The sequence below is a fragment of the Pyrgilauda ruficollis genome, unplaced genomic scaffold, assembly GCF_017590135.1.
Source record: "Pyrgilauda ruficollis isolate IOZ18807 unplaced genomic scaffold, ASM1759013v1 scaffold13, whole genome shotgun sequence".
NCBI lineage: Eukaryota > Metazoa > Chordata > Aves > Passeriformes > Passeridae > Pyrgilauda > Pyrgilauda ruficollis.
The window spans coordinates 5,590,838-5,618,605 of record NW_024511432.1 but is presented as its reverse complement, the minus strand read 5'-3'; the positions used below and the strand labels follow the sequence as shown (position 1 = coordinate 5,618,605).

At 50.2% G+C, this 27,768-nt stretch overlaps 2 protein-coding genes across 3 annotated transcripts; both read right to left on the bottom strand.

Moving 5' to 3' along the window:
* Nucleotides 1-886: 886 nt before the first annotated feature.
* Nucleotides 887-4,645, bottom strand: TPPP3 (tubulin polymerization promoting protein family member 3). Its single transcript, XM_041458584.1, has 4 exons — nucleotides 4,521-4,645; nucleotides 3,216-3,567; nucleotides 2,028-2,181; nucleotides 887-1,772 (listed from the first exon to the last, which is right to left on the bottom strand). Exons 2-4 carry the CDS (start codon nucleotides 3,401-3,403, stop codon nucleotides 1,584-1,586), a joined length of 531 nt encoding a protein of 176 aa, XP_041314518.1. The 5' UTR covers nucleotides 3,404-3,567; nucleotides 4,521-4,645; the 3' UTR covers nucleotides 887-1,583.
* Nucleotides 4,646-9,045: 4,400 nt separating this feature from the next.
* ZDHHC1 (zinc finger DHHC-type containing 1) lies at nucleotides 9,046-27,454 on the bottom strand. Of its 2 annotated transcripts, none has more exons than XM_041459048.1 (11): nucleotides 27,340-27,454; nucleotides 25,997-26,215; nucleotides 24,076-24,251; nucleotides 23,360-23,461; nucleotides 22,343-22,467; nucleotides 21,845-22,003; nucleotides 18,243-18,355; nucleotides 13,404-13,489; nucleotides 12,679-12,772; nucleotides 11,622-11,730; nucleotides 9,046-11,450 (listed from the first exon to the last, which is right to left on the bottom strand). In XM_041459048.1, the coding sequence occupies exons 2-11, from the start codon at nucleotides 26,213-26,215 to the stop codon at nucleotides 10,918-10,920; spliced, it is 1,716 nt and encodes a 571-aa protein (XP_041314982.1). In that variant the 5' UTR covers nucleotides 27,340-27,454; the 3' UTR covers nucleotides 9,046-10,917. The 2 variants fall into 2 exon arrangements, with proteins under 2 accessions (XP_041314982.1, XP_041314983.1); XM_041459049.1 differs by having other exon boundaries at nucleotides 9,046-11,195.
* Between the last annotated feature and the right edge of the window lie 314 nt (nucleotides 27,455-27,768).

Genomic DNA, 27,768 nt, shown 5'->3' with positions numbered 1-27,768 from the left:
TGAGTCACCTCCACAGATCTCAAGGCATGCAGGGCAGTCTGGCCCTGGGAATTCTGCAGCTCATTTGTGCAGCTGGGCAACGGAGTCAGCAAAGGGTTAAAGTCCCCCTGCCTCTCCCTCCATAAGCAACAATTTTTTCGAGGAAGTTTGGATGTTCATAAAGAGCCTTTAGGGACAGACAGCCACAAACTCCCTCCAACCCACTCCGAGGAGAAAGGAGAGTTAACATCCCCCAGCCCACCACAGGTACACCCTCACTGGGGATGGGGCTGAATCCAGCCTGGAAGAAAACATCCAGACAACCTCTTCCTTCTGTGTTTGCCAAAGCAAGTGTCTGGGATGCAGAGGTGCAGTGCTGTGCCACGGCAGTGAGTGAGCCTGTGCCAGCCCCATGTGTGCCCCTGACACATCCCTCACGTCCTGAGCAGTGCCAGTGCCACAGCTGAGGCACCTGGAATAACCCCCGTGGGTTATTTAGGGAGCCTGGCTCTGGGTGGTGACCCTGGAGGTGGATATGCAGCTGCAGATCCTGGCATGCCACCCCAGCAGCACTGCAGCAGGCTCAGCCGTGCCTGGGATGGGGTCACAGCCCCCACAGCCGCTTTCATGCACTCTCCGCAGTGACCATCCCCTCCCGGAGCTGCCGTCCCACCCTGGAGCGCAGCCTGCTCCCAGGGATCGTTACCAGGAGCTCGTGTGTTTGGTTGCAAACAGAGCAGGAGCGGGAGCCAGGCGCTCGTGTTTGTGTGCCTGCGGTTGCTCAGGCAACTCGGGACCAGCCAGGAGCTGCCAAAATCCTCGGTGGCCAGGGCCAAGCCCCCGGCACAGCTGCCCCGGGGCAGAGCGGCTCCGGCTGCCCGGCCGTGAACAGAACCAGAGCGGAGCGTCAGTGCGGACGGGGTTTATTGCAGAGCCGGGTTACAGCGTGGGCCTGCAGCATCCTTTGGTTTGGGCTTCACGAAGGGAGCGGGGCGCCACGGGGGTTCGGCTCGGACACCTTGCCGATGACCAGGCGACACCAAACTCTCGCGGGGCGCGTCCTGGGCCAGGAGCATCCCGGCAGCTCCGGCACCGCAGGGTCTGAGCCTCGAGTGCTGGGCGAGCGGCAGAGCCGGGCAGCCCCGAGGGGAGCGGAGGAGGCGGCTGTGGTGGGACTGGTGCGGGGTTAAGGCAGGGCCCGGAGGGGAGCACGGGCGGCGCTCCCCGTGGGACGAGGGAGGTGCCCCGAAAGCCGGGGCTGAGGTAGGGAAGGTCTGGGCGCCGGCGGGGCAGGGAAGCCCTGAGGAGCAGCGCTGTTAGTGCGGTGTGGGGCTGGGGTGACACACGGGGGACACGGGAGGGGCGGCGGGATCACAGCACAGCGGGGACGGGCGCTGCGCTGGGGCCGAGATCGCGGCCCGGCGACTTTCCCAGCGCCCCCAGGCTGGGCAGCCGACATCCCGCCAGCCCGGGCCGGCCCCAGCGCAGCCCCCCGGGCCCCAGCGCAGCCCCCCGGGCCCCGGCTCACGGACACGTCCCTGGGTGGGCACCGAGCCGCGGCCGGCGCGCAGGGACCGGGGCGGTGGCGCCACGGGCACCCGTCCCTACTTTTTGACTTTGGCGTCGTAGGTGCCCGCGTTCTTGTAGGCACTGACGTAGCCGCTGGTGTCCACGATGTTCTCCCGGCCGCTCTTGCCCTTGCCCTTGCCGCTCTCGTCAAAGCGCTCCTTGTGGGAGCCCGTGTACTTGGAGGTGTCCGTCAGCCTCTCCACGGCTCCTACTGTCTTGGCTTTCTGCAGTGGGGACATGGGACAGGGGAGATAAGAAGATGCTCCATTCCCTTCCCACACAAGTTCCATCCCTTGCTCCACGCCAGCTCCTGACACCCACCAAAGACCCTGCTGTGCCCCCCGTGCCCCATGAAACCCTCAGGTCCCCCTCACCCAGGGCCTTGGGGTCTCCCAGAAAGCATCTGTGCTGTGGGCAGAGCTCCATCCTCCCCTCTTGATGATCACTCCTGCTCCCACAGCCCCGGGGCTCTCACTCACCGTGACACCCACGTTGATGGGCTCCTTCCCTGCCACCAGCTGGCAGATGGCTTCGTACGCCTCCTCTTTGCTCTTGTCCTTAAACCTCTTGGGGGCCAGCTCCTCCAGAGCCTTCTTGAACTCCTCGTAGTTGATGACACGGGCTGTCTTCCCTCTGCAAGGACAAAACTCAGGCTGCCACCAGCACCTCTTTGGGTTCTGCCTCCAAATGGGATGAGCTGCATCAGAGAGACCCTGACTTTGTCCTACACCACCCTCGGGTCCCTCACCAGGTTCTAAAATTCAGCTACAGCTGAATGGGCTGGGCTGGGCACAGCTGGTGCTGAGCTCCAGGAGCTTTTCAGCCACATGCTGTGGAAATCCCTGTTACCAAACACCAGGGTGCGTGGAAGTGCTCTGGGACTCAGTGCTGGTGTCAGGAGAGGAGTGCATCCATCCCCACTGCTCCCAGCCTGCCTGGGTTGCCCACCACACTCCCCTGTCAAATTTGGAAGGACATGCACAGAGTAGCTCTCCCCTGAGCTCCTGGTCCTCATCTCTGGGGCAGCACAGCAACCTCCTCTCCTGCAACCCAAAAACCTCCCAGTGTTCAGCTCCATGTGACCTAACCCAGGAACGTGGGAATTCCTGGACAGAGCACATGGAGGAATCAGGCTCTCTACCCATCCTTGTTCCCAGACCCTGGTGTGGAGCATGAAGCATCATTGTGTCCCCAGGGACCCTAAAAACAGTTCCAGGTGCCTTTTAGTCCTTCAAGCTGCCCGTGTGGCTGCCATGGACCAGAGTCCTCCCCAAGCTTGGGCGTTGGCTGGCCAGGCCCAGGGAAGGGCCACACCTCATGGGATAACCCTGAGCACCTTCCTCTGCTCCCTGTGGCACCTCTTGAGAGATGGGAACCTGGCAAAGCCAGCCAGGCCCACCCCAGTTCTTGGAGTGGGAGCAGGGGCACAATCTCTGCACCAAATCTGAGCCTCCCACCCCCAAATTTGGGTTGATTCATTATTAGGTCTTGCAGAAGCAGCCACATGTCCCTCCTGAAGGTGGGACACTGCAGGACAGCTCCCACAGCTCCGTGACAAGTGGGAAGCACAGCCTGGGCACACAGCAGGGGTAGCAGAGCTCTGTGGGGACCCCCACACCCAGACACCGACACCCTGCCCACGCTGCAAAGACATCCAAGTCACTTACTTCACCTTGGAGAAGACAATGTCCACGTCGGTGCTGGTGACGCTTTTGCCGTCGGTGACTTTGCAGTCTTTGCACAGCTTAGCCCAGTTCTTGCCGTTCATCTCCTGCCCCGTGGCCTTGGTGTCGCCGTAGATGGCGAATTTGCGGAAGCTCTCTTCCAGGGATGCCATCTCAGCATTCCCAGCCATGGCGCTCAGGATGGGGCAGACGGGCCCAGCACTGCCCAGGCTCCTGCTGGCTGCACGCAGAGCTCAGCCGGCTGCTCCAGGCCCTCGAGGGCAGCAGGAGGAGGAGGAGGAGGAAGGCTGGCGAGGGTGGCGGCTCTGCAGCAGGATCGGGGTGTTGGCAGCACCTGCGGGCGTGGGATGGGGGCTGACGGCAGGCTCGGATGAGCCCCGAGGCCGAAAGCCAAGAACGGGTCTTGGGGAATGGAGGCTCCTGGCCGAGAGCTGCCAGCAGCGAGGCTGTCGGCTCCGGGGCTGGCGGGGAGTGAGTGCATCAGCCTGTCTGTCCCCTCGGGAGTGCTCTCCGGGAATGACGCAATGCGTCCGCCTTCCTCCCGCTCGCACATCATGAGAAGCGGCACCGCCGCCTGCCCTCAGCCCCACCTCTCCCCTGCCTCCATCCCCCCGTGCGGCGCCTGCAGCACCCCAGCCCTGTCACCTGCCCCCAGGGCTGGGCCGAGCGTGATGCCCTGCAGGGTGACGAGTAGCCAACAAGTCTCTGTACCCCGTGGCGGCACTGTTGCTGCTGTCCCATCCCCGCCTGCCATCGCCTCGCCAGCCTCGCCCTGGCGGCTCAGCATCCCTCACCACGCGTGGAGCACCCACAGCATCTCGGCCAGGACCGGGCACGGCCGAGCTCGGGGAGCTCCAGCACCCGGGGGGTTCTCCGGCACCCCGAGGTGCAGAGCGGGTACCTCGCCCGGTGGGTGCCCGGGCAAGAGAGGCTGGCATGGGGCCCCGGCGCCTCGGCGAGGGCCGGGGAGTGGTCCCTAAGACCGTCGCTAGGGAGGATGGGCGTTGCCTGGCGACCGTCGCTAAGGAGGCGCGGCGGGGCGGGGATGCGGCCGGTCGCCTCCCGGCCTCGTCCTCCCGCGGGCTCCCGCCGCCCCGGGCCCGCACGGCCCCGCAGCGCCAGCCGGGGCTCTCCCCGCCCGGCTGGGAGGTCACCGCCGGCGGCTGCGGGATGCCGGGGCAGCGACGATCCCCGCCCGCCCTTCCCCCGGGTTCCTCCCTCCCGTGCAGCGGCCCCGGGACGGGCACCGGAGGGGCCGCGGGTGGTCCCGGTCGCTCGGTCGCTCACCTCCAGGGCACTCAGTCCCCTCCCGGTCAGTGTCTCGCCTCCCGGCGCCGCGCTCTGAGGCGGGCGGGGGCGGCCCCGCCGCCTGTTTAAGGCGCCGCCATGGAGCCGGGAGGGGCCGGGCCGCCCCCGCCCGCCCCCCCGGGCCGCGGCACGGCGGGAGCGCCCTCGGGGCGGGGAGACGGAGCCCGGGCAGCGCACCCAGACCACCTCTGGGACCCCCACCACCTCGTGAAGCCTCTCTGATTCCCCACAAGACCCTACCGGCACCTGACCGGTCTTTCCTGCACCCCATGAGGTCACTCCATCACCCTGCAAAGCCCCAGCGTTGTCCCACAAGGTCACTTCAGCACCCCCGAGGCCCCACCATAAACCCACAAGGTCTCTCCACCACTCCCTTAGCACATGCTCCCCCTGGCACCCCGGCTGTGCCTTACCCTCCAGCCCTTTCCCCTGCCCCACACAGTCACCATGCCCCCATAGAGGAACTGTCCTCTTGGTGGGTGACAGCACGGACCAAGGCCTCTGCCCAGGCTCAGGAGACAATGCCAACCTTTCTGGTGTGCCAGGGACTGTGATGAGCACCTGTTGGCCCAGTGAGACACCCTTGGAGCAGCCACAGGCCAGCACTGCCCACCCTGGCAGCTGGAGCATGACCACACTCTGGGCTCCCAGTGGGTGCTGCGAGCTGAGGCAGTACCCAAATATTGTGGTTGTCATGGAGCCCCAACACAACCCACAGCTCTTACTCACTGCCCCACCTCAGCTGTTTGCCCAGAGCCTGCTTTGATCCCAGTGGCCTCCTGGCATCGCTCGGGGGTGCAGGGCATCGTGGGTGATCAGCTGCAGCACCAGCAGGAGCTGTGCACAGCCAGGACACACGGTGTGAGATTTGCTGCTGCCTTGGGGGTCCTGAGGACAAATCAGCAGCCTTGGGAACTGGGAAGTGGCTCAAACATCAGTCTTTGGCACCCGGTGGTCTGTCTTCCCTGCTCCCTGTGCAGAGAACCTGCAGGTTAAGGACAAACACAGGCGTCCCCATGGCTGAGCTGCCCCAGGGCATCAGCTCTGCTTGTGCACCCAGAGCATTTTGCTGTGGGACACAGTGCCAGTGACAACCTCCCCCACTTGAATGAGGGGTACCTGTTCTCTCCTGAGACACTGTTGCCTGTTCTTGACTGGACAAAGCCATGAACACCTCACTCCCTCTGATTCTGTCTTGGATTAGTGCCTGGAGACCTCCAGAGGTAACCACCAGCCAGCTCTGGGAGTTAGGGATCACTAACCTTACCTCTCCCTTCAGAGGTGAGTGCCAGAGCTGGTGCCAGAGGCCCCAGGTGTGTCACAGCCCCCGGCCAGCTGGTCAGACACATGAAGGACCCCACTTTATTATGCCCCCAAACCAACCCTGGGGCCCCTCCATCAGGGGCTCCACAAGAGCTGCTCTTTCATAGCCCAGCCAGAGGCAGGGTAGCAAGAGCATCCTAGAGGAGACAGTCCTGAGTTGGAAGGGCAAGTGTGGAGGCTCACCTGATGCCAGAGTCCAGGCAGATCTCTCCAAGCATTTTTCCTGTCTCCGGATTGTCCTGGTAGAGCTCAGACATGGCCAGAGAGCCTGGGAGCTACGTGGAGCAGGTGGCAGCAGGAGGACTCTCCTGATCACACATCTTCCTGCTCCTCATACAATACTAAAGCAGGTTCCAAAGTGCAGGGGGCCAGAGCTGACAGTGCCTGGCTGTGAAGAGGGAATTTCAACCAGCCTCTCTGCAGGCCAGCAAGGACCCAGGGGTGTGATCCCACCTGTAGAAGGTGGGGAGGAGCTGTAAATTCTCTGTTTTAAGGGCAAGGGAATAACTACTGCCACACAGAGGAGGGTGGTTAAGTCTTGATGAAGGTACAGTCCTATCCTTAGCTTGCCCTGCAGCTGCCCACCAAAGCAGGTGTCTGGCTCTGCTTCCAGCTGACAGCTCCAGACAGGAGCCAGGTAATATCAGCTGGAGCACCCAGCAGGACTTGACAGCTGTGGGCAGCATGGGAGCCTGGATCCTCCGAGCCAGCAGCAGGTGGAAGAGGTGTTGGACATGTGGGCAGCTCTTCTGTAGGAGCTCCAGCTGGTCCTGGGGCTGCAGAGCCCAAGGAGCCCAGCAATGGCACACGGGGAGAGCCGGGAACGGGGGCGCTGAGCCACGGCTGCTGAGCTGCCCACGGGGTCGGGTTGAGCAGGTCAGATTTCGGTTCCTAAGGGCTGGGCTTTGTTGTGCGTTTGTTGTCACCATGACAGCCCTGTTGGGATGGAGCACGGTCCTTGGCCGGCTCCCGCTGTTCCTCATGCAGCCCGGAAAAGGAAGCCCGGGAGGAGGCTGTGACTTGGTCCGCAGCCCACGGGACGGGCAGGAATTGAGGGAGGTTGCACAGGTCCTGTGATGTGATGTGATGGAGGAGCATGCAAAAGGCTTCGTGCTCAGCTTGCCGGGGGCCTTTCCCTTCTAATCAAGGTCAGGATGTTCCCAGGCTGTCTCCTGCCCTAGGGACATAATAATGAGCCGAATACTCCAGCTCTCACCCCAGACACACCGAGGCTCACACACAGCTGCATCCCCGAGGTGCAGCTTCGGCTGCGGGCTGCTTCCTGCTGAGAGTGTCCCTCTCCCCACCCTCACACGGAGCTCGGAGTGCTGTGACTGCTCGGGTGCAGCTCAGATCTCGCACGAGGGTACAAGCACAACCTCTGAGCACCCCCTGTGCTCACCCCCATCCTCTTTGCCCCTCGCTTCCCCCGGGGCTGGGCACCGCAGCCTCCCGGGACTCATCCCGTTTCAGGAATGAGTCTCTGGCTCGGCCGTGTCTGGGGTGGGATGAGGTTATGCGGGAACGCCGCTTCTCTAGCGCGAGTTGCTACAAAACAGAGGGAAGTGTTTCGGAGGTTGTGCAATATGTACACGGTCACCCCAGCAACAGCGTGTCCACAAGGCATTAGCGGGGCTTAGCTGCGGCTGCCGAGCGGGACCGTGCCGTGCCGTGCCGTGCCGTGCGTGCCACCGAGCACGAGCTGCGGCCGTGCCGTGCACGGCACCGGGCACAGGAGCAGGGCAAAACTCCATCCTCCGGCAGGAACTTGCTTTTGCCCACCCTGCAACTCAAGGCAGCTCATGGAGATGCTCTCAGGACGTGTCAAAAGCAGCGCAGGAACAGACTCCTACAAAATCATTTCCCAAAGGAAGGTCCCCTTGACTTCAAAGAGGAAACAAAGAAACTTGAGCCAGGCTCAAAGATGAAAGTAACCACGAGGTGCATCCCATGCCAAGGCGGAGGCTTGGAGCAGGCACTGCGGGGCCTGGCACAGCTGCAAGACAGTGGCCAGGGACCATGACATGATTTCAGAGGATTGTGGAAAGCTGTCATCCTGCAAATCATTGTTTCTTCCTAATAGAAAGCCACAATGTCTTGTGGTGGAAACAGCTGGTCCAGGGCACTGCCTCCAGCTGGTGGGAGAGTTCATGCCCTGGCAAAAACCTTTTATTTAGTGCTGGAGAAAGTGCTTGAGGATGTCAGACCTCAGTGTGTCTGCAGTGATGGGGAGCTGAAGCATCAGAACTTCTGCTGTCAGGACCTTAGCCCAGCTTCCTTATGGCCTTGGGCTGAAGCTTGTGGTCATTGCAACCTTCTGACTTGTTCCTTCTGCCACAGGTCTGCTATGGACATTCCTCATGCAGAGCAGCAGAAATGCCATTGGCACTTGAACCTGCAGAGCATCAACATTAAAGGCCCAGGAGGATAAAAGCAAGGTTGGGAAGGAGAGTCCAGGAGCTAAAACCATCTCAGTCTCACCATTTTCACTCTTGGGTGCTCACTGTGCATCTTCAACAGTGCTCCTTGGATGTGGCAAAAACATAAACCCCAGCCAATTTCTACCACTATGTGGCACACACAATTCTCCTGCTGCCCCTGAGGTTTAGGAGATCAAAGTCCAACACTGGCAGTGCTGGGAGCTCATCCTGCTGGAGCCTGGCTCTTGGCTCAGCACCTAGCTGCTCCAATGCATGGACACAGCCTTGCATGTTTGGCAGTCTTGAGTTATTCAGCAGAGTGGAGCAAATGCTCCATGCTGAAGGCAGCAGAAGGATGTGCCTGGATATCTGCTGGCCCAGGAAACCCAGTTCCCCTCAGCCCAAAGAGCACAGCAGCCTTTCTGCAGCACAATGCAGAGCTGGCTGGGCTTCCTTCTTCTGGTGCTCATCCTGCTCCAGCACAAAAACCAGGTTGGGTTACACAGCTCAGAGAGAAGATGGTCTGATCCCTACCCCTCAGGGAAGACACTCCCATCTAACACCCAAAAGGCCCCGTGGAGAAGGGACTGCTGTCACCCCCACAGCAATTACAGTGCTGAGCCCTTCTGGGACTGCAGTGGCTCAGGGAGAAGTGAACCAAACAGCCTGGGGAATCATCAACAGGGCAGAGCCAGGAATTGCCGCAAAAGAAAGGAGGAAACTATTTAGCAAAGAATATAGAAAATTTTATTGTGGCCAGAGCTACCAAAGAGCTCCGTACATGATTTTGGGACTGATTATGCATGGACAGAGTAAGAAAACACACAAGGTCTGCTCAGGGGCACTTGCTGAAGAGGAATTACCAATGCTTTCTGGTGGAGGGACAGCTGGCCTTGGCAAACCATGAGCCCAGCATTGCTGCAGGACACAGTTTCCTTGGATGACAGAGCACGTGAGGAGAAACAACAGGAAGGATTTTGTCTAACTGGGACCCCACTGGTGAGCAATGCCCTGGTCTCTGTGTACACCCAGCGCCATGTCTGCTGGTCCACACTCCCCTGCTTTCCCAAAGGGCCACACTGCCAGCAGGCACCACTGGCCACAGCAGGCAGGGAAGCTGCAAGGAGTGTGACCACAGGCCAGCCCTTCCTGCAAACTCAGACAAAATTACTTCAACAGCTACATCAGACTTAACTTTTTCTGCTCAACAGATTGTGTAATTTGATGAAGAGTCAAAGCTCCTCATCCCAATTCTTTCAGGAGACAAAAATCACACAAGAGAAGAGTGGTAAGGCAGCCCTTTAAAACACTCCCAGGTCCTTCTCTCAGACTAGTCTCTCCCATCAAGGCTGTGAGTCCAGCCTGCCTGTCCCGTGTTGACTGTGCCCCAAGACCCTTTGACCCCAGATCCCCTGTCCTGCTTTGACCCAGTTCCAAGGAATGCTTGCAGACTGAGCTAGACAAAGTGAGAACAGCTTAGCTTGACTCTCACGGTGCTGTGCTTTGTCCTTCCTTCCCTAATCTGCACCCACCATAGGCTGGAGAAAGGTCAGTTGTGCCTTCCATGCATCAAAGCATTTTGGAAGGGTGATGAAGACTCCCCTGGATTCCTTTTCTTTGCTGGTGCACCTGTTTGTTCACAGCACCAGCAGTGTGTTGTGCTGGGGATGTGCCTGGAAATGTGCATCCAGCCATGCCAGTGCTGCTGCTCAGGGCTGTGCCAAATCCTGTCAGACATGGCCATGCTGGTAGCAAAGCCCATGGAGATGTGTGTGTAGCTGCTGTCAGGGCTCTGAGATTAGCTGGCTGCTGGGCAGACCTGGGCTTGCTGAAAGCCTGGCCTCAGCACTGAGCCAGGAATCTGGAACAGGGCATGCTGCCTGGGGAAGCCACGAGAGCAGGGAGAGCACAGGTGCTGGAGGATGGCAGCCCAGACAGCTCTCTCAGCTCACCCAGCACAGGCTGCTGTGGCTCAAGGCACCGGCCATGTGCCCCACTGTCTGATGTGGGATCTTTCTGCACCATGCACACCCCAGGCTTGGCTGTGGACTAATACAGATCTGGCAGCCCAGGAACTGGAAAGGTTTCAGGGCCTGCTGTATCCCAAAACTTCTGATGAGAATGCTGCAGCATGGGACACCCCAGACTGCTGGGAAGGGGGAGCAGGTCAAACTATGCTGCCTTACAGAGAAGATGCTGGTGGTGGACTTGGCTTGAGGGTGCACAGTGGAAAGCGGTATAGGGATGGGGCAATCCTGAGGTTACTCCCTGACCACCTGCTGAAGCCCCTGAGCATGATCCAATGACAGGGAGTAGGCAGATGGAAATACAGCATTCAGGGTGCAGGGAATGGCAGAGGTGCAGCCTTGTTCTTCCCTATACACTCTGCTGGGAACTTACTGCAGTACCAGTCCGCAGAGGGCCAAGAGGGGTTGGCCCTTCCCCAGGGAAAAGGACTTGAGTTCTCATGAGCCTACCTCAGGTTTGCCACCTTGCTGCCTCTTGCCTTTGGCTGAGGATGAGAAATGTCCCACTGCAGCCTGACAGCATGTGCACAGTGAGGAGTGAGTCCTGTAGGCCTCTACACAGCACTAATGCTGTTCCCAAAGGCCACGGCTTTGGAAGGATGATCCCTAGGCTGCTGTGGAGCTTGTCCTTATGTCCTTTGAGCATGGATCATGTGTGCTCACATGCTGCTTGCTGGTGCATTTTCTGTGGTCAGGCTCTGATGTGCTCTCACTGGGCTGGGGCTGAGGAACAAGAGGTTCTCCACTGCTCTTACTTACAAACACAGCAGGAATCTTAGAAAAAAGCTCCAGGTCTCGTTCCACATGTCTATCCTGCTGGCAGCTTCTCCTTTTGACCTTGTGCTCAGAATACAGATTCTTCTTCCTGACTCCTCTGGGATTGTCTGTGGACAAGGGATAATGTTGAGAGTTGCCTGAGTTATTCTTAGGAGGCCCTTGAAGGACTGGGCTCCCAAGGCGAATCTGAGCCACAGGAATCTCATCCATGGACTCAGCAGACTCTGAGTGATAGTCAGCTGGGGGTCCTGCTGCCTGGATGAAGCCCATGCTACTGGGGGACACAGCAGCTGTCAGAGGAAAAGCTGGCACTAAGAGGTGAAGCCTGTGGGAAGGTGAGGCAGCAGCCGTGGCTGGGAACTCTGCAGATGGAAATAAAGGGAGAAAAAACCTTAAGGAGAGAGAGATCTCTCAGCCCCACTAAGACATCAACAAGCCCAGGAGCTCTGCTATGGCTGATGCACTAGTGTTAAAGCAAATCATACATATGTTTATGCAAGATTCAGCAGAGAGGCTGACTGGTGCACTCTCACCTGACAGGGGATCTGGGAATGAGGGCCGAGGTGTAGCATGTGCTTTAGATCCACTGTCCATTGCTGAGGAAGAAGCTTTCTGCATTTTCTTCCTTCTTTTCTTCTGTTGCTGTGAAAGCAAGTGGCCCAAGAGAAGGGAAGTCACTTCACCAGCCCAAAGTAAGGAGACAATTTTTTACTTGTTATCTCTTTGTAATTCTTCCTTCTTTGAATAACAAACACTAGGTATAACCAAAGTCCAAGAATATTTTACCATTAAAGACTGAGCTACTACGAAGCAGTAACAGAGAGCAGGCATGTAATGAACACACCCCCACATTATCTGCATACTGTGACTCTGTAGGTACCTTGAAGCTGCTGTCTCATAGAGCTGGGGGCTGTACCAGACACTGATCACTTGCATTTGTAAAGTCAAACTAGAAGAGGGAACCAAAACTCACAGAGCACAGGATGCCCCAAGAAAAGGACAGTCCTTAACCCAAATACAGTATAGATGAAAACGAATTTTTCTTACCATCTAGATGGCAAGACTGATTAATAAGCTTGGAGGAAAGAGAAAAAGCACCACCACCTGCCATCTGAGCAAGAGGAGAGAGCATCTGGATGCAGATACATGAGTATCAGGAGCCCAGTCCAAGACTTTGGAGAGCTGTTTCATACACTCAAGCTCCATATCCACACACACCATCTTTCCCTGGGCAGGTGCCTTGTTTGAACACTTAAACTGTTGAATTTTGCTCTACAGAAACATGCAGAGCTTCTTACATCAACAAAGCAGTATAGTCAGAGTCACTGAGCAAGGCACTGGATTACAGCTGTGTTACAGCTGTGAGCTTATGAGGGGACTGTAGGATAGCTCTGATCATGCCTCTGAGCAGAGACAGGAGAACATCACCTGGATTTGGTGACTGCAGGGCACAGCCACACCTGCAGACACACAGTGAGGGGAGGCAGAGCCTGTGTGAGCAGGGTAAGCACAGCCTGCTCAGAGTGAGCATGCCTGAGCACCTGGCTGGGTTGTCAGCAGCAGGTTGGGTGTGTGGCAAATCCTCCTTACCTGAGAAGGGGCCACAGAGTGAAGAGATGGGGACTCAGGGGATGAGCTCTGCTTGGGGTCACCTTCTTGGTTATGGACATAGAGCTTTGGAAAGCTAAAAACACAGCAGACACACAAGGTGATTCCCTAAGGCAGCACTTAATGCCCTCTCTGCCTGCACGCACAGATCAGGCTGATCACAGCCTCCCCTGCCTTATGCAGCATTTCCAGCAAAACTGCAGGGGAACTTTTCCTGCACAATTGTGCAAAATAAGAATGAAATCCCCAGGGACACAAGTTAACAGGAAAGGACTAATTAAGAGACAAGGATCCTGTTTTCTCATGAGTGCTTGCCTGTGTTATAAACTTCTAACTGTTGTGATTCATTTCTGCACAATCTGAAATCATGTAACTATAATAAGCTCAAGAGAGGAGTTACAGGACAAATCAGCCAGCCCGTTTTAACACAAAACAATTAATAGAAACCAGTTTTCTATAAAATATTAAATATCAAACAGCCTAAATAGAGTATTCTAGGAATGATATTTTCCCAGAAGAGGGAAGGCAAGTATTCCTGCAGGTATCTACCCTCCTGAAACTCAAAGATTTCACCACGCCTTGCTCAAAACACTGGTGCTCCCTGTCCTTCTAAGAACTTTTGTCTTAGGGCCCACTAGTGACCTTGACAGCAATTTCCCACTCACCACACATGGTGCTGGCAGAATCTTATCCTTGACTTTTCTCACCTTTTTCCTGAAGTTACTGTTGAGAATTCCTCTACTTGAATTCCAGGGTCTGTGTAGCCAGGATTACCTGACAATAAGTCTGCTTCCTGGAAAAAAAAAAAACCAAACCAAACAACATTTTGAGACTAATACAAACACAGAGGGGAGAAGAGGGATTTTCATTACAGATGTACTCTTTCTCATTATGCCAGACATCTTTTGTCCTTACAGGCAGCACAGCAGGAAACTGCTGCTTAAGAAGATGGAAAACCCAAGACTGGCACAATTAGGAGTCCTTGATTCATTTGTTTAGTCCAGCCAGTATTTCATGTGACTCAAAGCCAAATCACACTTATAGAGATCAGCTTGGTCATTTCTTGGGAGCACATTCAAAATACCACTTAAAGCTTCCATTAGTTACACAGTCCAATCTGAGGAGCTCTGCAGTGAATGCAAAAAATGTCTTTAAAATGCAAAATGGAGGTGAGGAGAATGGAAGCATGAAATATACAGGGAAAACATAAATTGTTTTCTATTTCTTGTGTGACCCTGTATGGTTAAGGCCTGTTGATTTTTAAAAATTAGTGTGATATATATTGTTTATTTGCCTCAGGTATGGATGAGTTCAGAGTAATGACAGCTGAACTTGAAAACTGCATATTTTCAGAAACATTATAAACATTATAAGAATAAGTCTACTAAATGCTGCATTACAGGAAAGGACCCCAGTTCTCCCTCAAAAGCATCCAGTTAGGATGGTCAGAGTACCAAGGGATGAAGAGTATGAAGCCCTGCTATCAAAAAAGGATAAACCATGCTCAGAAGTACCTGGACACCACTTATCAGCTGCTTTTAAGCTTGAATAATCATCAAGAGAACTTCTTCAGAAGTGTTTCACTGTGCAGTGACTATAAAGATATTTTAAAGTAACTTTTAGGTTAAGATGGAAGGATTTAAAATGTGATAGGCATTAGCTTCAAAAATAGCTAAAACAAGCTCATGAAGACCTTTTTTTCTGAAGAGCCTGATCAGCAAATTTGAGAAAATGAAGTCAAAGTTGGACATGCCACAAATGAGTTCCTGAGAGATCCAGGGCCTCTGCACTTGAACAAATTCATAAACAATCAACAAAAGAGCAGAGCAGTGAGAAGCCTGGTGATGACACTCCCTGATGTAAGGCATTAAAAATGAAAGCCAGCCACAAAGAGCTGCGGAAGATCTTTGCAATATTGAATTACAGTGGCACAAAAAAATCAATATTGCTAGAAGTAAAGATGGAAAGTGAAACATGTGGGAAAAACAGTTTAAACTATATACACAAAACAACAGCCTCTGAACTAGAAAAGAATCCATGGAGCTGCACATTCAGTGACAGGCAAGAAATCATTTCAGATGTTAGGAATAAAAAGGAAATTCAAATAAAAAGAGAAAAAAATTTCAGCTGTTTTATAGGTGGTAACATAACAACTGAAGGGAATCGGTTTAGAAATCAAAACCATGTCTTTCTGGTATTTTTCAAAGTGCAAGATTAATAATCTGCAGAAATTTACTACATGTATTTCAATTGGAACTTGTAACTCAAGTCACATCATCACTCATCACCAACTGAACACAAAGCACACACAAATGTCTCCTCAAAGCCCCTTGGGACATTTACAATCACAATTTAAATTCAAGGCTCAGCACCTGAGTCACAAGGGAAGGAGATCAGACACAGTCTTGTGTCACTGCGAGTGTACAGGCAGCAGATGCAGGTCTTTTCAGAGAGAAGCAGGTCATGGCTGAAATGAGCTGCAGCAGGAGACATCCCACTGCAGAATAACTGAAAACAATCAGGACTCGATGTCCACAGCACATAAACAGGACTGCAGGACTGGCATTTCAAGGGAGCTTAACAAATGATTCATCTTGAGAATAACATGGACAATTTCTTTCCAAGCAGGGAATGAAAGAGCCTTTTAAAATCCATTTTGTTCATTTCAGCCTTCTATAAATAATGTAGAGCCAAAGCAGCCACATAAATGAAAGTAAAGCATTAGAGCTGACTATGAAAACAAATGAGACTCAATCAGTAGAAAATACAATGTTCTCTCAGAGTGTGACACAAGCTGCAGCCACAGCAGAGTCCAAGCCTCCCTCTGCTCCCAGGCATTTAGCAGGAGAGTCAGAATCCTTCTACTGCAGCATCAAGACAAGCCACCCTTTGCAGCTGGGTTGTCAGGATTCAGCTGCTGCTCCTGCTGGACTGACACACTGCCCAAGTTCTGTCCCTGTGCAAATCCTGGCCACGTTCACCAGCTGCCAGCTGTGACCAAGGTCCATGGTTTACAAGCCCAGGATGGATTCAGCTTCCTTGCACACTGCAGCTGCCCTTATCAACCACTTCAGTGTCAGGAAGAGCCCTGAAGTGCTGTCTGCCTGGAGGGGAAGCAGAACTGAACAGGAAAAAAGAGTTCTTGTCCCGAGGAAGGTGAGTCTGTTGCAAGTGTTGAGGCTGAGAGTGAAGACTAAGTTTGTCTTACATGGACATTGGAAGAAAGAAACAATTCTGAAAGTGTAAGGGAAGCTGAGTAAAATCTGTGTTTAGTATTTAAAATCAACCCCCACCAACCTGAATCAGTTTCCAAAGCAAGTTCAAAGCTTTAGGAATGTGAGAAGAATCACATCCCAGCTGGCCACATATGAAAGCCTGCTCCCTGGCATGAATGTAATTATGCATTAAAGCATAGGGTTTGGTTTAGTTTATATTTCTTTGGACTGCAAATGACTACAGAAAAAAATGGTTACTTGCACATCCTGCTTTAGGTATGGTAATAGAAGCAAAGGCTCAGTGTGCCCAACTGTTCTGCATTTTTTGTGACATGTGAACCACTTAAATGTGCAAAATTAGGGCTCTTATTTTGTAGATACTACAAGTACATAAGAATCCTTTATCCTGAACAAGAATCCTTTAACCTGAACATAGCTGAAGACTTAACCACAGACCAAGATGGAAAACTGAAGCCAAAACCAACACCCAAGCTTGAATAAGGCTCAAAAGCAAGCATTAAAGGGGAAATGCATGTTTCTTCTTAGTCCCTAAAATGAATGAACAGTTCAGACAAAAGTGGGAAGAGGATAATTTCCATTTTATGCTTACAACATGTTGGATCAATTACAAAGGGTTGCAGTGTTCAAGCTAAAGAAGGCTGTATTCAACACAGCTTACAAAAGGCAAGTCACTTGGTGTCCTCCTACTCCAATCTATTTGTTTGTGTTTATCTCTGGTTGCTATGTAAGAAACAAGGAAAATCTAGTGGGTTAACATTTTTCTTGACAATGTTACTGGGCATCATCCAGTCTTTCTTGTTCCCCAAGGTCCTAACTGCAGTCCTGAAACATCAAACTCCTTTTCACCCTGCTCCTTCCAGGCTTGCTGCTTCAAATGAACCATATTCACACATATCTAGATAACAACCAGTGCAGACAGGAGAACAACACAGGACAGGAGAATGCCAACATCCCAAAAGTGCACACACACATAAAGTCCACCCCTGTTCAAATACATTTTCAGTATCAACTAAAATTCAGTAACTAGATGATTAGAGCTAATGCTTCATTATTGTTTTAATTTTCATAGTAAGCAAAGCTCTGTGAAACAAAGTGCCAAATATTTTTGTTGTTATGGAAACCTCTGTTTAAACTGAAAGTTTAACTTTTCCAAAACAGTAAAAAATATATATGGAAAGCTAGGGACTTCATATTATAGAAAACTGAATGAGCTCACTTTTCCCTTTGCTTTGATAGGAAGAACTATGGATGAATCCAGAGACATCCCAGTATCTCTATAGAGAATACTTGGATGAAGCTTGTATTTCATTAATTTCTATGAAATACAAAACTGTTTGTATAGTAGATAACATACTTACATAAAATGAAAAGCTACACATGACTGAGAATCACAGAATAATTTAGACTAGGGAGAATTTCTGGAAATTTCTAGTTCAAGTCCCTGCTGGAGTCAGTATAGAATGTGTCCAGTCAAAAATTGAGTTAATCTAATAATTAATTTTGCCTTGTAGCAAAATAAAATACACTGAACTCTCAATTCAGTTCCTGATATATCTGCCTCTGCAGAGTCTAGCAGCACTTAAGAGCTTGTAGAACTCTTTTTACAGATATGTCGATCAACATCATGGTAATAACAAGGACCCTTATCATTATACAGACTCATTTCAAAGAAAAGCAGCTATCTGGGTCATTTCTGAAAAACTGTGTCCTTTTCATTTTCAGATGGTTAAATTGCTGGTATTATTAGCTGCCCAGTGACTAGCCCCAGTTTCCCCAGCCCCAGAGCCTGTCTCATTTGAAGTCATGACACAAGCCCCCAAGATGTGCAGTGCCACCCAAACAGATGGTCCTGTCCTTTTCAGGGAAAGGATTCTTCCCACTCTTCAGTCACCCTCCTTTGTGCTGAGCCAGGCATTTATGTGACTGCTTGGTGAACCAAATGGGAGGGAGCTGGGCCAGCTCAACTGTTTTTTTAATAAAGTTTATTGTTACTCAGATGAGTTTCCCCACCCTGTCCTAATGAACAGCTGTGCTGGCAGAAGAGATGAGACAGTGCAGGGCCCAAAACAAGTGGTGGAGCAAGAGAGTGGGTGGGATTGATTCCTTTGAAAGCAGTACTTGCTTATATCTAAAGTGTTCATGGAATTACAGGCCTTACACTCTTTCACATCCTACTCAACTCCATCAAAGTACCAAGTCTTATCTCTAGCAACTGCCTTTGAAATCTGGAGCACAAGAAAGTGAAGCAAAGTTTACACAGCAAACAAACAAGGCTGTTTTTGGAAAATGGACTGAAAGTAGGATGAGTACCTGACTGGGTCTCACTTGGGAGGAACAAGACTCCTGTTTCTTGTCCACCTTGTCTGGCTGCTGCTGGGGACGCTGCTGCAGGATGTACTCATACGTAGTCAGCTTGTGCCACACTGAAAGGGAAGAGAGAGACCTGTCAGCACAGGAAAAGCCCCTCCCTGACTGCACTTACACAAACAGCCTGGATAACTATACCATCAAACAGTAACTATCAACATGAAGAAACTGGCAATCCAAGCCAAAAGTAGCTGTGCACTGTACATCCTACTACATCCTTTACTGTCACCATCACAATGCTTTCTTATAGTCCTGCTATCCTAAAGTGTCCTAGAATGGTACAGCCTTCTATACTGTAGCAATTTGTTCAGCTCATTTCAGGGAAAATCCATTATTCTTGACTAAGAGGTTTAAGATCTGCACTGTACAAACAGCTCAGTGAGCAATCAGAAGGTATTGCAGGTGGTGCTAAATGGAGAGAAGAAATTGAGCAGGTTAGTGTGTCCTGTAGTGATTGAGACACTTAATGTGCAAACCAGTAAGCCAAACAGATGTGCCCAGAGTTCACATGTCCCTGACTTTATGAGCTCTCCAGGTCCCCATGCAAACACATCTGCTTCCATGAATGACCAAGAGCATCAAATGCACAGCTTGCCTCGTGCCAAACAGATGTGCCCAGAGTTCACGTCCCTGACTTTATGAGCTCTCCAGGTCCCCATGCAAACACATCTGCTTCCATGAATGACCAAAAGCATGTGACATTTCTGAGCAACTTGGTTTCTTCATGAGACCCAAAAGAGTCCAAAATGCAGACATTCTTCCCACAATGACCTTAAGTATTTTTAGAGAATAAACCCAGAAACAGATGCTGAAGGGTTTTAGTGCACAGCCTGGTGGTTATTCCTCCTTTTTTACAGAAGCACAGCAGTTAAAGCAGATGCCTAGGATCATCTGGACTAAAATCCTCCCTCTGCCTGAAGACATTTAGATCACTGACATCTTACCTCTCAAAACCATGACCTTGAAAGAAAAGTGGGGGAGAATCACTTTATGAAGAAATAAAAATCACCTCATGAAGGAATCACAATCACCTTATGAAGAAATAAAAAATCAGGATCCATTTGGCCAAGAAAGGAGAACATAGAGATGAATGTGAGTCTTCAGCCAAGTGATTACTTAACAGGAACAGTGCAGGGTGCTGGCAAGTGCTCCTAGAATGGCACCCTTTGCTTTCTTTGAAAAACAGAATGTTGCTTCATAAACAAAGGCCTATTAAACATTTTAAATTTGGATTTTGTTGGTTTCTGAATACTTACAGTGTAACTTTTAAAATATTTTAATAGAGCTATTTAGTTTAAATACTGCATTTTTTTTGGCCAGATAACACTGCAGCACATAACATGCAAAATATAATCAGTCTATGAATAACGCTATATGCTTTCCTGTATTCCCTACTACTTTTTTTCTTTTTATTCTACTCTCAGCCTCTTGGTATTGAAGAAAAAAATCCTCCCTCCAAGCTTCTGAAGTGTCATGCTTCACCAAATGCCTCCAGAACTGAGTCTGAATCAAGACTAGTAATTTTGAATACATGGACATACTATTTTGAGAATAACCTACTTTCTTTGAGTGATCATAGTGAGTAATTAAAATCTGGAGAGTAACTCTGAGATTTTCACTGTGCTTGTAACAAAACTAGATTCTAAATTTTAATAACCATACCTGACTTAGGCCATTTTGTAATGGGAAGCTTAAGGGCAGTACCACTCACAGAGGTGCTATTTAATTTCTGTAATTTAATTACTGAAAACCAAAAATGTATATGAAGAAATACTGACCAACAGTATTTATACTGGAGCTGGTAAAGTGTATTTCTAGTCTCAAAAGAGGGAAGACAGCTCATTACAACACTGTCTACCTTAAAACATTCAGAGGACACTATTGACAATTACAGGTATAAAATAAGAGGAGTTTAAGTTCAGACATACTTTGTCTCCCTGAAAGCCAGTATTAAGTGCAAATGCAGTGGTAAGTGCAATGCATACTCATATGCAGCACACAATAAAGGCTTCAGTGTGGTGACACCCCTCCTTTAAAGCAAGGGCTTACAGACTATATTCTGCACAGCTGGGAACAGTATCATTAGGGCAGCAGATTATAATGTAATAAAACATTAAAAACATTACTAATAATTATGTTTCCACATAAGATGGAAGATAAAGATTTAAAACTGGGTCAAAAGTAGAAGTTAATTTGGCTCTAAATTTATTCTGAAAGAGGAAAAAGAATCACCCTAAGACAAGAGCAGCAAAATCTCCCCCAAGCCCAGAGCACAGCTAGGGGCACACGCAGAGGTTTCTGTCTGACAGATAAAGCAGCTCATTATCTCAGGCAGGGAGCACCCTCTTGTGGAAGCTGCACACAAGGACAGGACAAATACCACTTAGGACTAAACAGAATAATCCTTTTTCATTCAGGAGAAACCTTCCTGGAGCTTTGTTAAGCTTTTTGTCTTTAAAAAGTGCTAGATCAGCCTTTCAAATCTCCAGGCAGTGCCATTAACCCAGAAAAGCCAACTGTCAATTCTGCCAAGGAAGTGACACTGCAGCGTGCCCAAATTTCAGTCAAGCTCAAAGAGGCTGTAGAAGAAAATGATGCTCAGTGTCCTCACTGAGTGCACTGTCCATGCCAGCTGGGAACACTCACCTATCAAACACCACACTTCAGCAGTGCAACTGTTTTGCTTCTGGAGCCGTGCTGGTTTGTGCTGACCTAGTTTGTGTTGGCATCTGCAGGTCTGTTAACTGAGAACCTGAAAATCCATCCAAGGATCCTCTGTAACTGCTGTCCTCACTTCTCTTCCACCACATCCCTTCTTTCCTACTTCTGGCACCACCAACCACTGCAAATATCAGATCTTTCCCTATCATGACTTTCATCAGCAGCCAAAAAGCATTGGCTTCATTTTAGACGATGGCTGAAAATATGTTTTTGATGCCCATCTCTACATAAACAAACATAAATATCCTTTCTTGACAGAGCAACAAGCAGTAGATCTAAAGAGAAGCCTTTCTGAAAGCCTCTTCCTCTGAATTCCACAAATCTTGTATCAATATGGTTCAATTTCCATAAAGGGACCTTAACCTGGATGGCAGTGCTCCAATCAGAAATTTAGCTCCGTACATCCACATTTCTCTGGGGTAAGGGGAAAAAACAGGCTCTTTCACAAAACAGAAGTACTGAGGAGCACAGTGAGGAGACTCACAAAGGCCATATGTGGAGTTAATCTGAATCTGCCATTGCTGGCACCAAGCTGGGATTGACCAGTTCATCCCACTTGGCCTCTCCAGTACCCTACCATGTGCTTTCAGTTTCAGGATAACATAGCTTAAACATGGCTGCAGAGGCCAAACACAAGCCTCACACTACACAAGCACTGATAATCCTACCTGGTACCATGGGGAATTCAGGAATATAATGTTAAATCCCAATTTTGCACAATAGTTGCATATTAGTGACACGGGTGAACACACAGTGAATGCAGGATGAGTAGAAGGTAAGCAAAAATGAAATGGGGGTATAGATGACAGGAACAAAACACCTACAGAGATAGATGTGAAAGGTCAAGAGGTGGCCCAGCAGGATCATGGTCACTAGGCTCAGAAGAATAAAAATCCCAGCTGTCACCAAAATGGCAGGTGCCCGAGTCTCAACAGGAGATGCAGGAAGAAACACAAACCAGCGGTCCATGTGGTTTCTCAAAGCTGTAAAACAAAGAGAGTTGGAGGTAAGTAGATTGTCCAGGAATGAATTATCTCTAAATAAACTTTACAGCTGGAAATCCTGTCAACTCAAAAGTAGCTGCAGACCCCATTGTGCAATGGAGGCCTAAGAAATCCAGTGTCTGCAAGGCTTTTAAGAAGAGCAATTAGCTCTGTAAGGAAAGACATTCCATCCAGCTGAGCAGAGATACTCTAACAGAAATATAAAATGGAAGCAGTAAGGAATGGAGCTCCTCCTCAGTGGAAGAGCTGACAGAATCCAAACCCCCATCAAGACATGCTGGCTGATCCCCAGGATGCTCATGTGAAGCACTGCAGTACCATCGAAGTGCTGGTCAGAGCGAAGCACCGCGGGGTCCACGAAGAACTCCACAAAGACGTAGAAAGCGACGAGCAGCAGAAGCCCCAGGCCCAGAATGGCAGACAGCACACTATTCAAAAAGAGCCTGCCAGGAAAGGGAGAGGTCTCAGTGGTTTCAATAACATCACACACACACAAATCAATATCCCAGCCTCTAATAAACAGAGAGATAGAGACAGCTATCTCAAATTACTATCATGTTTTTTACACTTATGATAGATACTGGTGAACAGCTTTACTTATTATTTGTTACTCTGAGGAACTAAACTGTGACCCTTTAGTGAAACCATGGTTACAAAACAGTCAAGTACATCTAGGACAGACAAAGAGCTCCCTTGCATAAAATCTGAAGTGTAGTGTGTGTCAAAGGCAAATCCCTTCCCGATCTGCTTCACCAGCCATCAGTGTAACATGGCACCCAGTAACAACACCACTTTGCTTTCCATGGGGTTTAAGTGCAGGAAAGTAAATTGAGAAGCATCAGTGGCAGTCTCCTTATTCTTATCTCAAACCTGGCATGGATTAGAGGTCCCTATATGCTTCTGTGACTCCTGCCAACTGGCAAGTCTTGTAGGAAAAGCACATGATGTGGATGTCGGTTGTTTCAAATTGGAACAGCACCATCATGGTTTCATTCCTATTCCAGTTTTCAGAAGCACTAAGGACACTCAATCAACATCCTGTAAGCATTTCCTAATACCAAACAGTAATTCTATGTTCTCTGTTTTTACTTACAGATGTTCAGCTACAACATTCTAAGTTTAGGAACTTTATCCCTGGTTATTTGAATGTCATGAATATGCTTGTATTTTCCATCTAGTTTTCTCATTACTGATTCTATTCAGCCAGGGGATAAAAGAAAAGTGGTTCTGCATGGCTAAGTACAGACTGGACTGAGATACAGGAGAACCCTGGAAAGAGAAGAAGCCACATTATTGATGCAGTGTTGTGCTTCTGCCACAATGCCAAGCTCTTACCAGTAATTCCTCTCTCCCACACAGTTGTTGAGCCATTTGCAGTGATGATCAAAGCCACATACACACTTGTTGCAAGTTCCACAGTGCTTTGACGTGGCACTCCTGCCAAAGAAAGGGTGGCATTAGCATGGCAGCACCAGCTCATTACTATGACTTTTCAGTGACTCAAAACAGAGGGATACAGCAGCAGAGATCCTGGTAATAATGAGTAAACCTTCTGCATCAGGAGTACTTCGTCTCCCAAACTTATCTATCACTGCTGGACCACACCCCAAAATTTGCCTTTCAATGCACTGCATGATTTTTAATTTGGAGATTGTTGAATTCTTATTTGAATCCCTTCAGCAATACTACAGAGCTTGATCTTAATGCCTGCCCTCCAAGCGTTTCCTGCAACTGGCCAGCATCCAGCCAGAAACAAGCACACACACACACACACACTACTTCCACACTGATAGGTACAACACCAACACCCAGGGAACACGGCACACTACAGCCTTCTCCACACAACGTGAGCAATGAAATAAAACAGAGAACCCTGTGCACATTTGACAGAAGGCCCCTACCCAGCTACCTGAACCCCGCCACAGGATGAAGCTTAACTTGCACTGTAGCAGTTCAGGGGCTCGATTTCAAATCCTACAGTCTGACATTAAGGACTAATGGTGAAATGCAATGGTGAAGAAGACAGAGCAGGAGAAAGAAGAGATACTTACACATCTACATCACAGACATGGCAGTGGTGGTTCTCAATGACATGTGCATGCTGGTTACGGTTGAAGGTGGCCAGAGGCCCCAGATAGTTTTTTTCTCGCACGTTTGCATCCGCAGGATCAATGGAAACTGCAGTAAGATGAACAACTAAATGGTAGATAAAACACACTCCTGGACACTGAAGCACACAGTTAAGGATTTAACATATTTTAATCCTTAATGCATAAACCCCACACAGATGAAAAATTTATGGCACAGAATTAGAAATTGCTACATAATTGATCACAGCACATTAATCTGAGCTCTATTGATAGAGACGTTTGCCTTGTAATAAATATCCCTGGAAAAAGATAACTAAATCTACAGGAACATCCCTCTTCATTATGTACTACTCTGCCTTGCAGAAGTGCCCTTCCTAGCACAGAGTGTCTTCAAAAGTTACCTGTACTTACCAGAATCTGAGCCCAAGTACAGGCTGCTGACAAAGGTCCAAGTTTCTTAGTCCATACAGACTCCTTGGAAAGGCTGTGCACATGCCCTTTCACTGGACCAGACTTTCAAGGAAGGAAAGGTCACATCAAGAAAGTAGTATTGATTACCTTGCTTTCCTTTTCCTTAGAATCCCAGGGAAGAGGAGCACACCTTTAAAGCAGGCTCCTACAATGGATCCAGGGTTTGTCATTGTTTCTATACACCCAGATGTGCACATCACTGATCATACTAAGACCTACAGAAAATAGATCAGTGTAGTAAGTTAAAAAAGGAGGCCTCTGAGAGGTCCAGCTCACTGGAGCTCTGATGGCTGGTGAAGCAGATTGGGAAGGGATTTGCCTTTGACACAAAAGAGACATTAGTGCCTTGTTAATTGGAAGTAGAACTTGAGGAAATATTAATCTGTTGAATTAATAGTAACTTTAGACTGCATTACTAAGATATTTGGTAGACAAATTCACAGGGTTTGAACTGTGATAATGTCAAGGATCTGAGCAAGCTAAGTAGATATAAGACCACTGAGCTAATTATATTAATGTTTAAATCATGCAGGTGTAAAAACTATAACAGTAATAAGTAAAATCATCCCAAACATATCAAAGACCTAAAGGCATCTGTGTCAGATGTATAAATTATGTAAGTGCACACCCCATCCCTTTAGAACAAGGTCTGGTCTTGAGGAAGTTCCTTCCCTGGGTACAGGTGATAGTACAGGTGGCACTGGGAGTACTGGGAGCACTGGGATCACTCCCCAGCTGCTCCAGGCTGAACAAGCCAAGTGTCCTCAGCTGCTCCTCCTCTAGACCCTTCACTGTCTTTGTTAGATGTGTACTGCTCAAAAACTGCTGCTCCAGACTGTCCCAAAAGAGACCTCTCCTCTGAGGTTCACACCACACCACCTGTGTGTCACTCTCAGATTTCCTGCTGAACACAGGGGAGTGCCCAGGGAGGACATCCACTCTGAGCCACCACAAGCACCCCACCATGCAACCACGAGCATGCCACGCTGCCTTTCATGACTCACCCAGCCAGCACAGACAGGTGGGGCTGCCTTCACAACCAGGATGTTTCAGGAGGGGCTTTTTTGTATGACTTCCCTCATACCCTGCAGCACACTGGTAGAAGAATATAAAGCAAAGGAGACACACAGGCAGAAGCAGGCAGCAGAAGAGCACTGGAGGCAAAGGCAGTAACATGATGGAGAGTGATGAAGCAGAACATCAGTGACCTACAGTGAGGATCTCAAAGCAATTGGTTTTTTATAGTCAGGAGATGACCAAGATGATGGTGACAGTTCAGAGAAATGTTCTCAGAGAAATGCTCAGGTGCTTGTCTCCTGTGCTTTCTGTGCTACCTGACAAGTGTTCTGTGCCAACAAACCCCCGGTGACAGCACGTCCCAGCCCCTGCTCTCCTCTCCATCCAAGGATACGATGTAGCCAGCGGGCAGCCAGTGGCGGGGCAGGAGGGGAACCAGGATCCCAAAGCCAACCAGAGCAAAGAACAGGAACAGCAGCCAGGCAATGACCTGGAACAGGTGCAGGGGCCAGCTCCAGCCATTTCTTCGAGCGCGCTGGACCTTCACCTCAGGGACAGCTTCACCCAAATCCTCTGGAGCTATCTTATTATGGGGTTTATTGCAGATATTCATCTACAGAAATCAAAAATGGAAAACAATGTGAAACAAAAGTACTGTGACTGAACCCTCGTGCTGAAGAGATGCTCCAAGGCAGACAAAAATGATGACACATGTGAAGAGAAACAGCTCTGAGCTCAGAAGCAATTTCTCCTTTTCTCAGTTTGTGGTGGACTATTAGATGCTGCTCTTCACTTGCCACAGGGCCAGGAGAGTTTCTAACAACAGGGAGTTGGGCTGCTCTGCTTCAAAGGAAACTTGATAGCAGGGAGAGCAAACCAGGCAGGAGATCAGGGGCAGCATCCCAAAACCAGCACAAAAGAGCTCTGCTGGACCTGAGCTGACTCAAGGTACCTCTGCACCACTCCCACCCTTCCCTAGTAACTACAGAGGATGTGAAATTTACATCTAACATGACAAACAACTTCAATTAGTCTGATTAACGTGCACAGGAGAGTGATGAAAGAAAAGGGAGAGGTCTCGGGCTCACTTGTGGTATTTTTGATCATGGTTCCAGTGCCAGAACAATTCCACAGGGCTGGAATAGAGAAAGCATGGCAACTGGTGAAAGGCTGAGCAGGACAATTCCAGCCTTGGTATGCCAACAGCCCTTCGGTCCCTGGCAAAGGGCTGGAAGTGTCTTTTTGGGCCAACTGGTAGAGGAGTGAGTAAGAATAACAGAGAATATAATTTATGTTCATCAGCACGGTCTTATCAACATGTAGGCTGGAATAAAAAATTCCTAACTCCACCCTTTGATTTAATTAGCAGTAGCAGTATCTGCCTACCTTCACCATTTAAGTTGCTACCTTGCAACTGGCTCATCACTGATGAGAAATCATTACCAATCACGTCATCCTTTTCTCACTAGGCTATTGAAAACTTGCTCGTGCATCACTTTGAGCTACCTGTTACAAAACCCACAGTGGGTATACCCGGCATGCCTTTATACCCAGCTCCAGAAAACGCTGAATATAAAAACCAGCATGAAGTCACTATCAGGGTACACAGAGAGAGAGGCACCGGGACGCAAGGGCAAGAAGCACCAGGAGCCGGGCTGGGTCAGCGGTTTCCCGGACAGCCACTCTGGTGAGAGCCGCGTAGACCCCTCCCGCACTCCACCACCGCCCACCCCTCACCTTCTTCCCGCAGAAGCGGTTGACAGCGGCCCCGGCCCCGCCTCATGCCCAGGCAGGGCGCGGGGCCCCCGGCTGAAGCCTCCACGGCAGCTCCCGGCGCCCCCGCGGGCCTCGGGCCGCTGCGCCCGTCGCCATGGCAACGGCTACGGCGGCGCGCAGGGGGCAAAACGCGCCGGGCGCGATCGTTCCGCGGGAGTACGGGAGGAAGGAGCGAGGTTTCGTCCTACATCAGCCCCGGGGTGGGGTCCTCTCACACCCGGGAAAATCCTGCCCACGCCACTCCCCAGCCTTCCAAGGGGTGACATTCCATAGAGATGGGGCCCAGTGAGCCAGCGGTGGAGGCTGGATGGGAGCTAAAGCCATCCCACTCCTGGAAAATTCCATTCCCTGTTATATTCCCAGTCTTTATGGCATGAAAATGTAGTACTT

Coding starts and splice junctions, on each gene's coding strand:
- ZDHHC1 (XM_041459048.1), bottom strand. CDS start 26,215: ATGAATATCTGCAATAAACCCCATAATAAGATAGCTCCAGAGGATTTG. Junction 23,462..24,075: donor CATGTCTGTGATGTAGATGT/GTAAGTATCTCT, acceptor TTTCTTTGGCAG/GAGTGCCACGTCAAAGCACT. Junction 18,356..21,844: donor GACCTTTCACATCTATCTCT/GTAGGTGTTTTG, acceptor CTTCCCTTTCAG/TGTGGCACAAGCTGACTACG.
- TPPP3 (XM_041458584.1), bottom strand. CDS start 3,403: ATGGCTGGGAATGCTGAGATGGCATCCCTGGAAGAGAGCTTCCGCAAA. Junction 2,182..3,215: donor ATTGTCTTCTCCAAGGTGAA/GTAAGTGACTTG, acceptor TTGTCCTTGCAG/AGGGAAGACAGCCCGTGTCA. Junction 1,773..2,027: donor CCATCAACGTGGGTGTCACG/GTGAGTGAGAGC, acceptor TCCCCACTGCAG/AAAGCCAAGACAGTAGGAGC.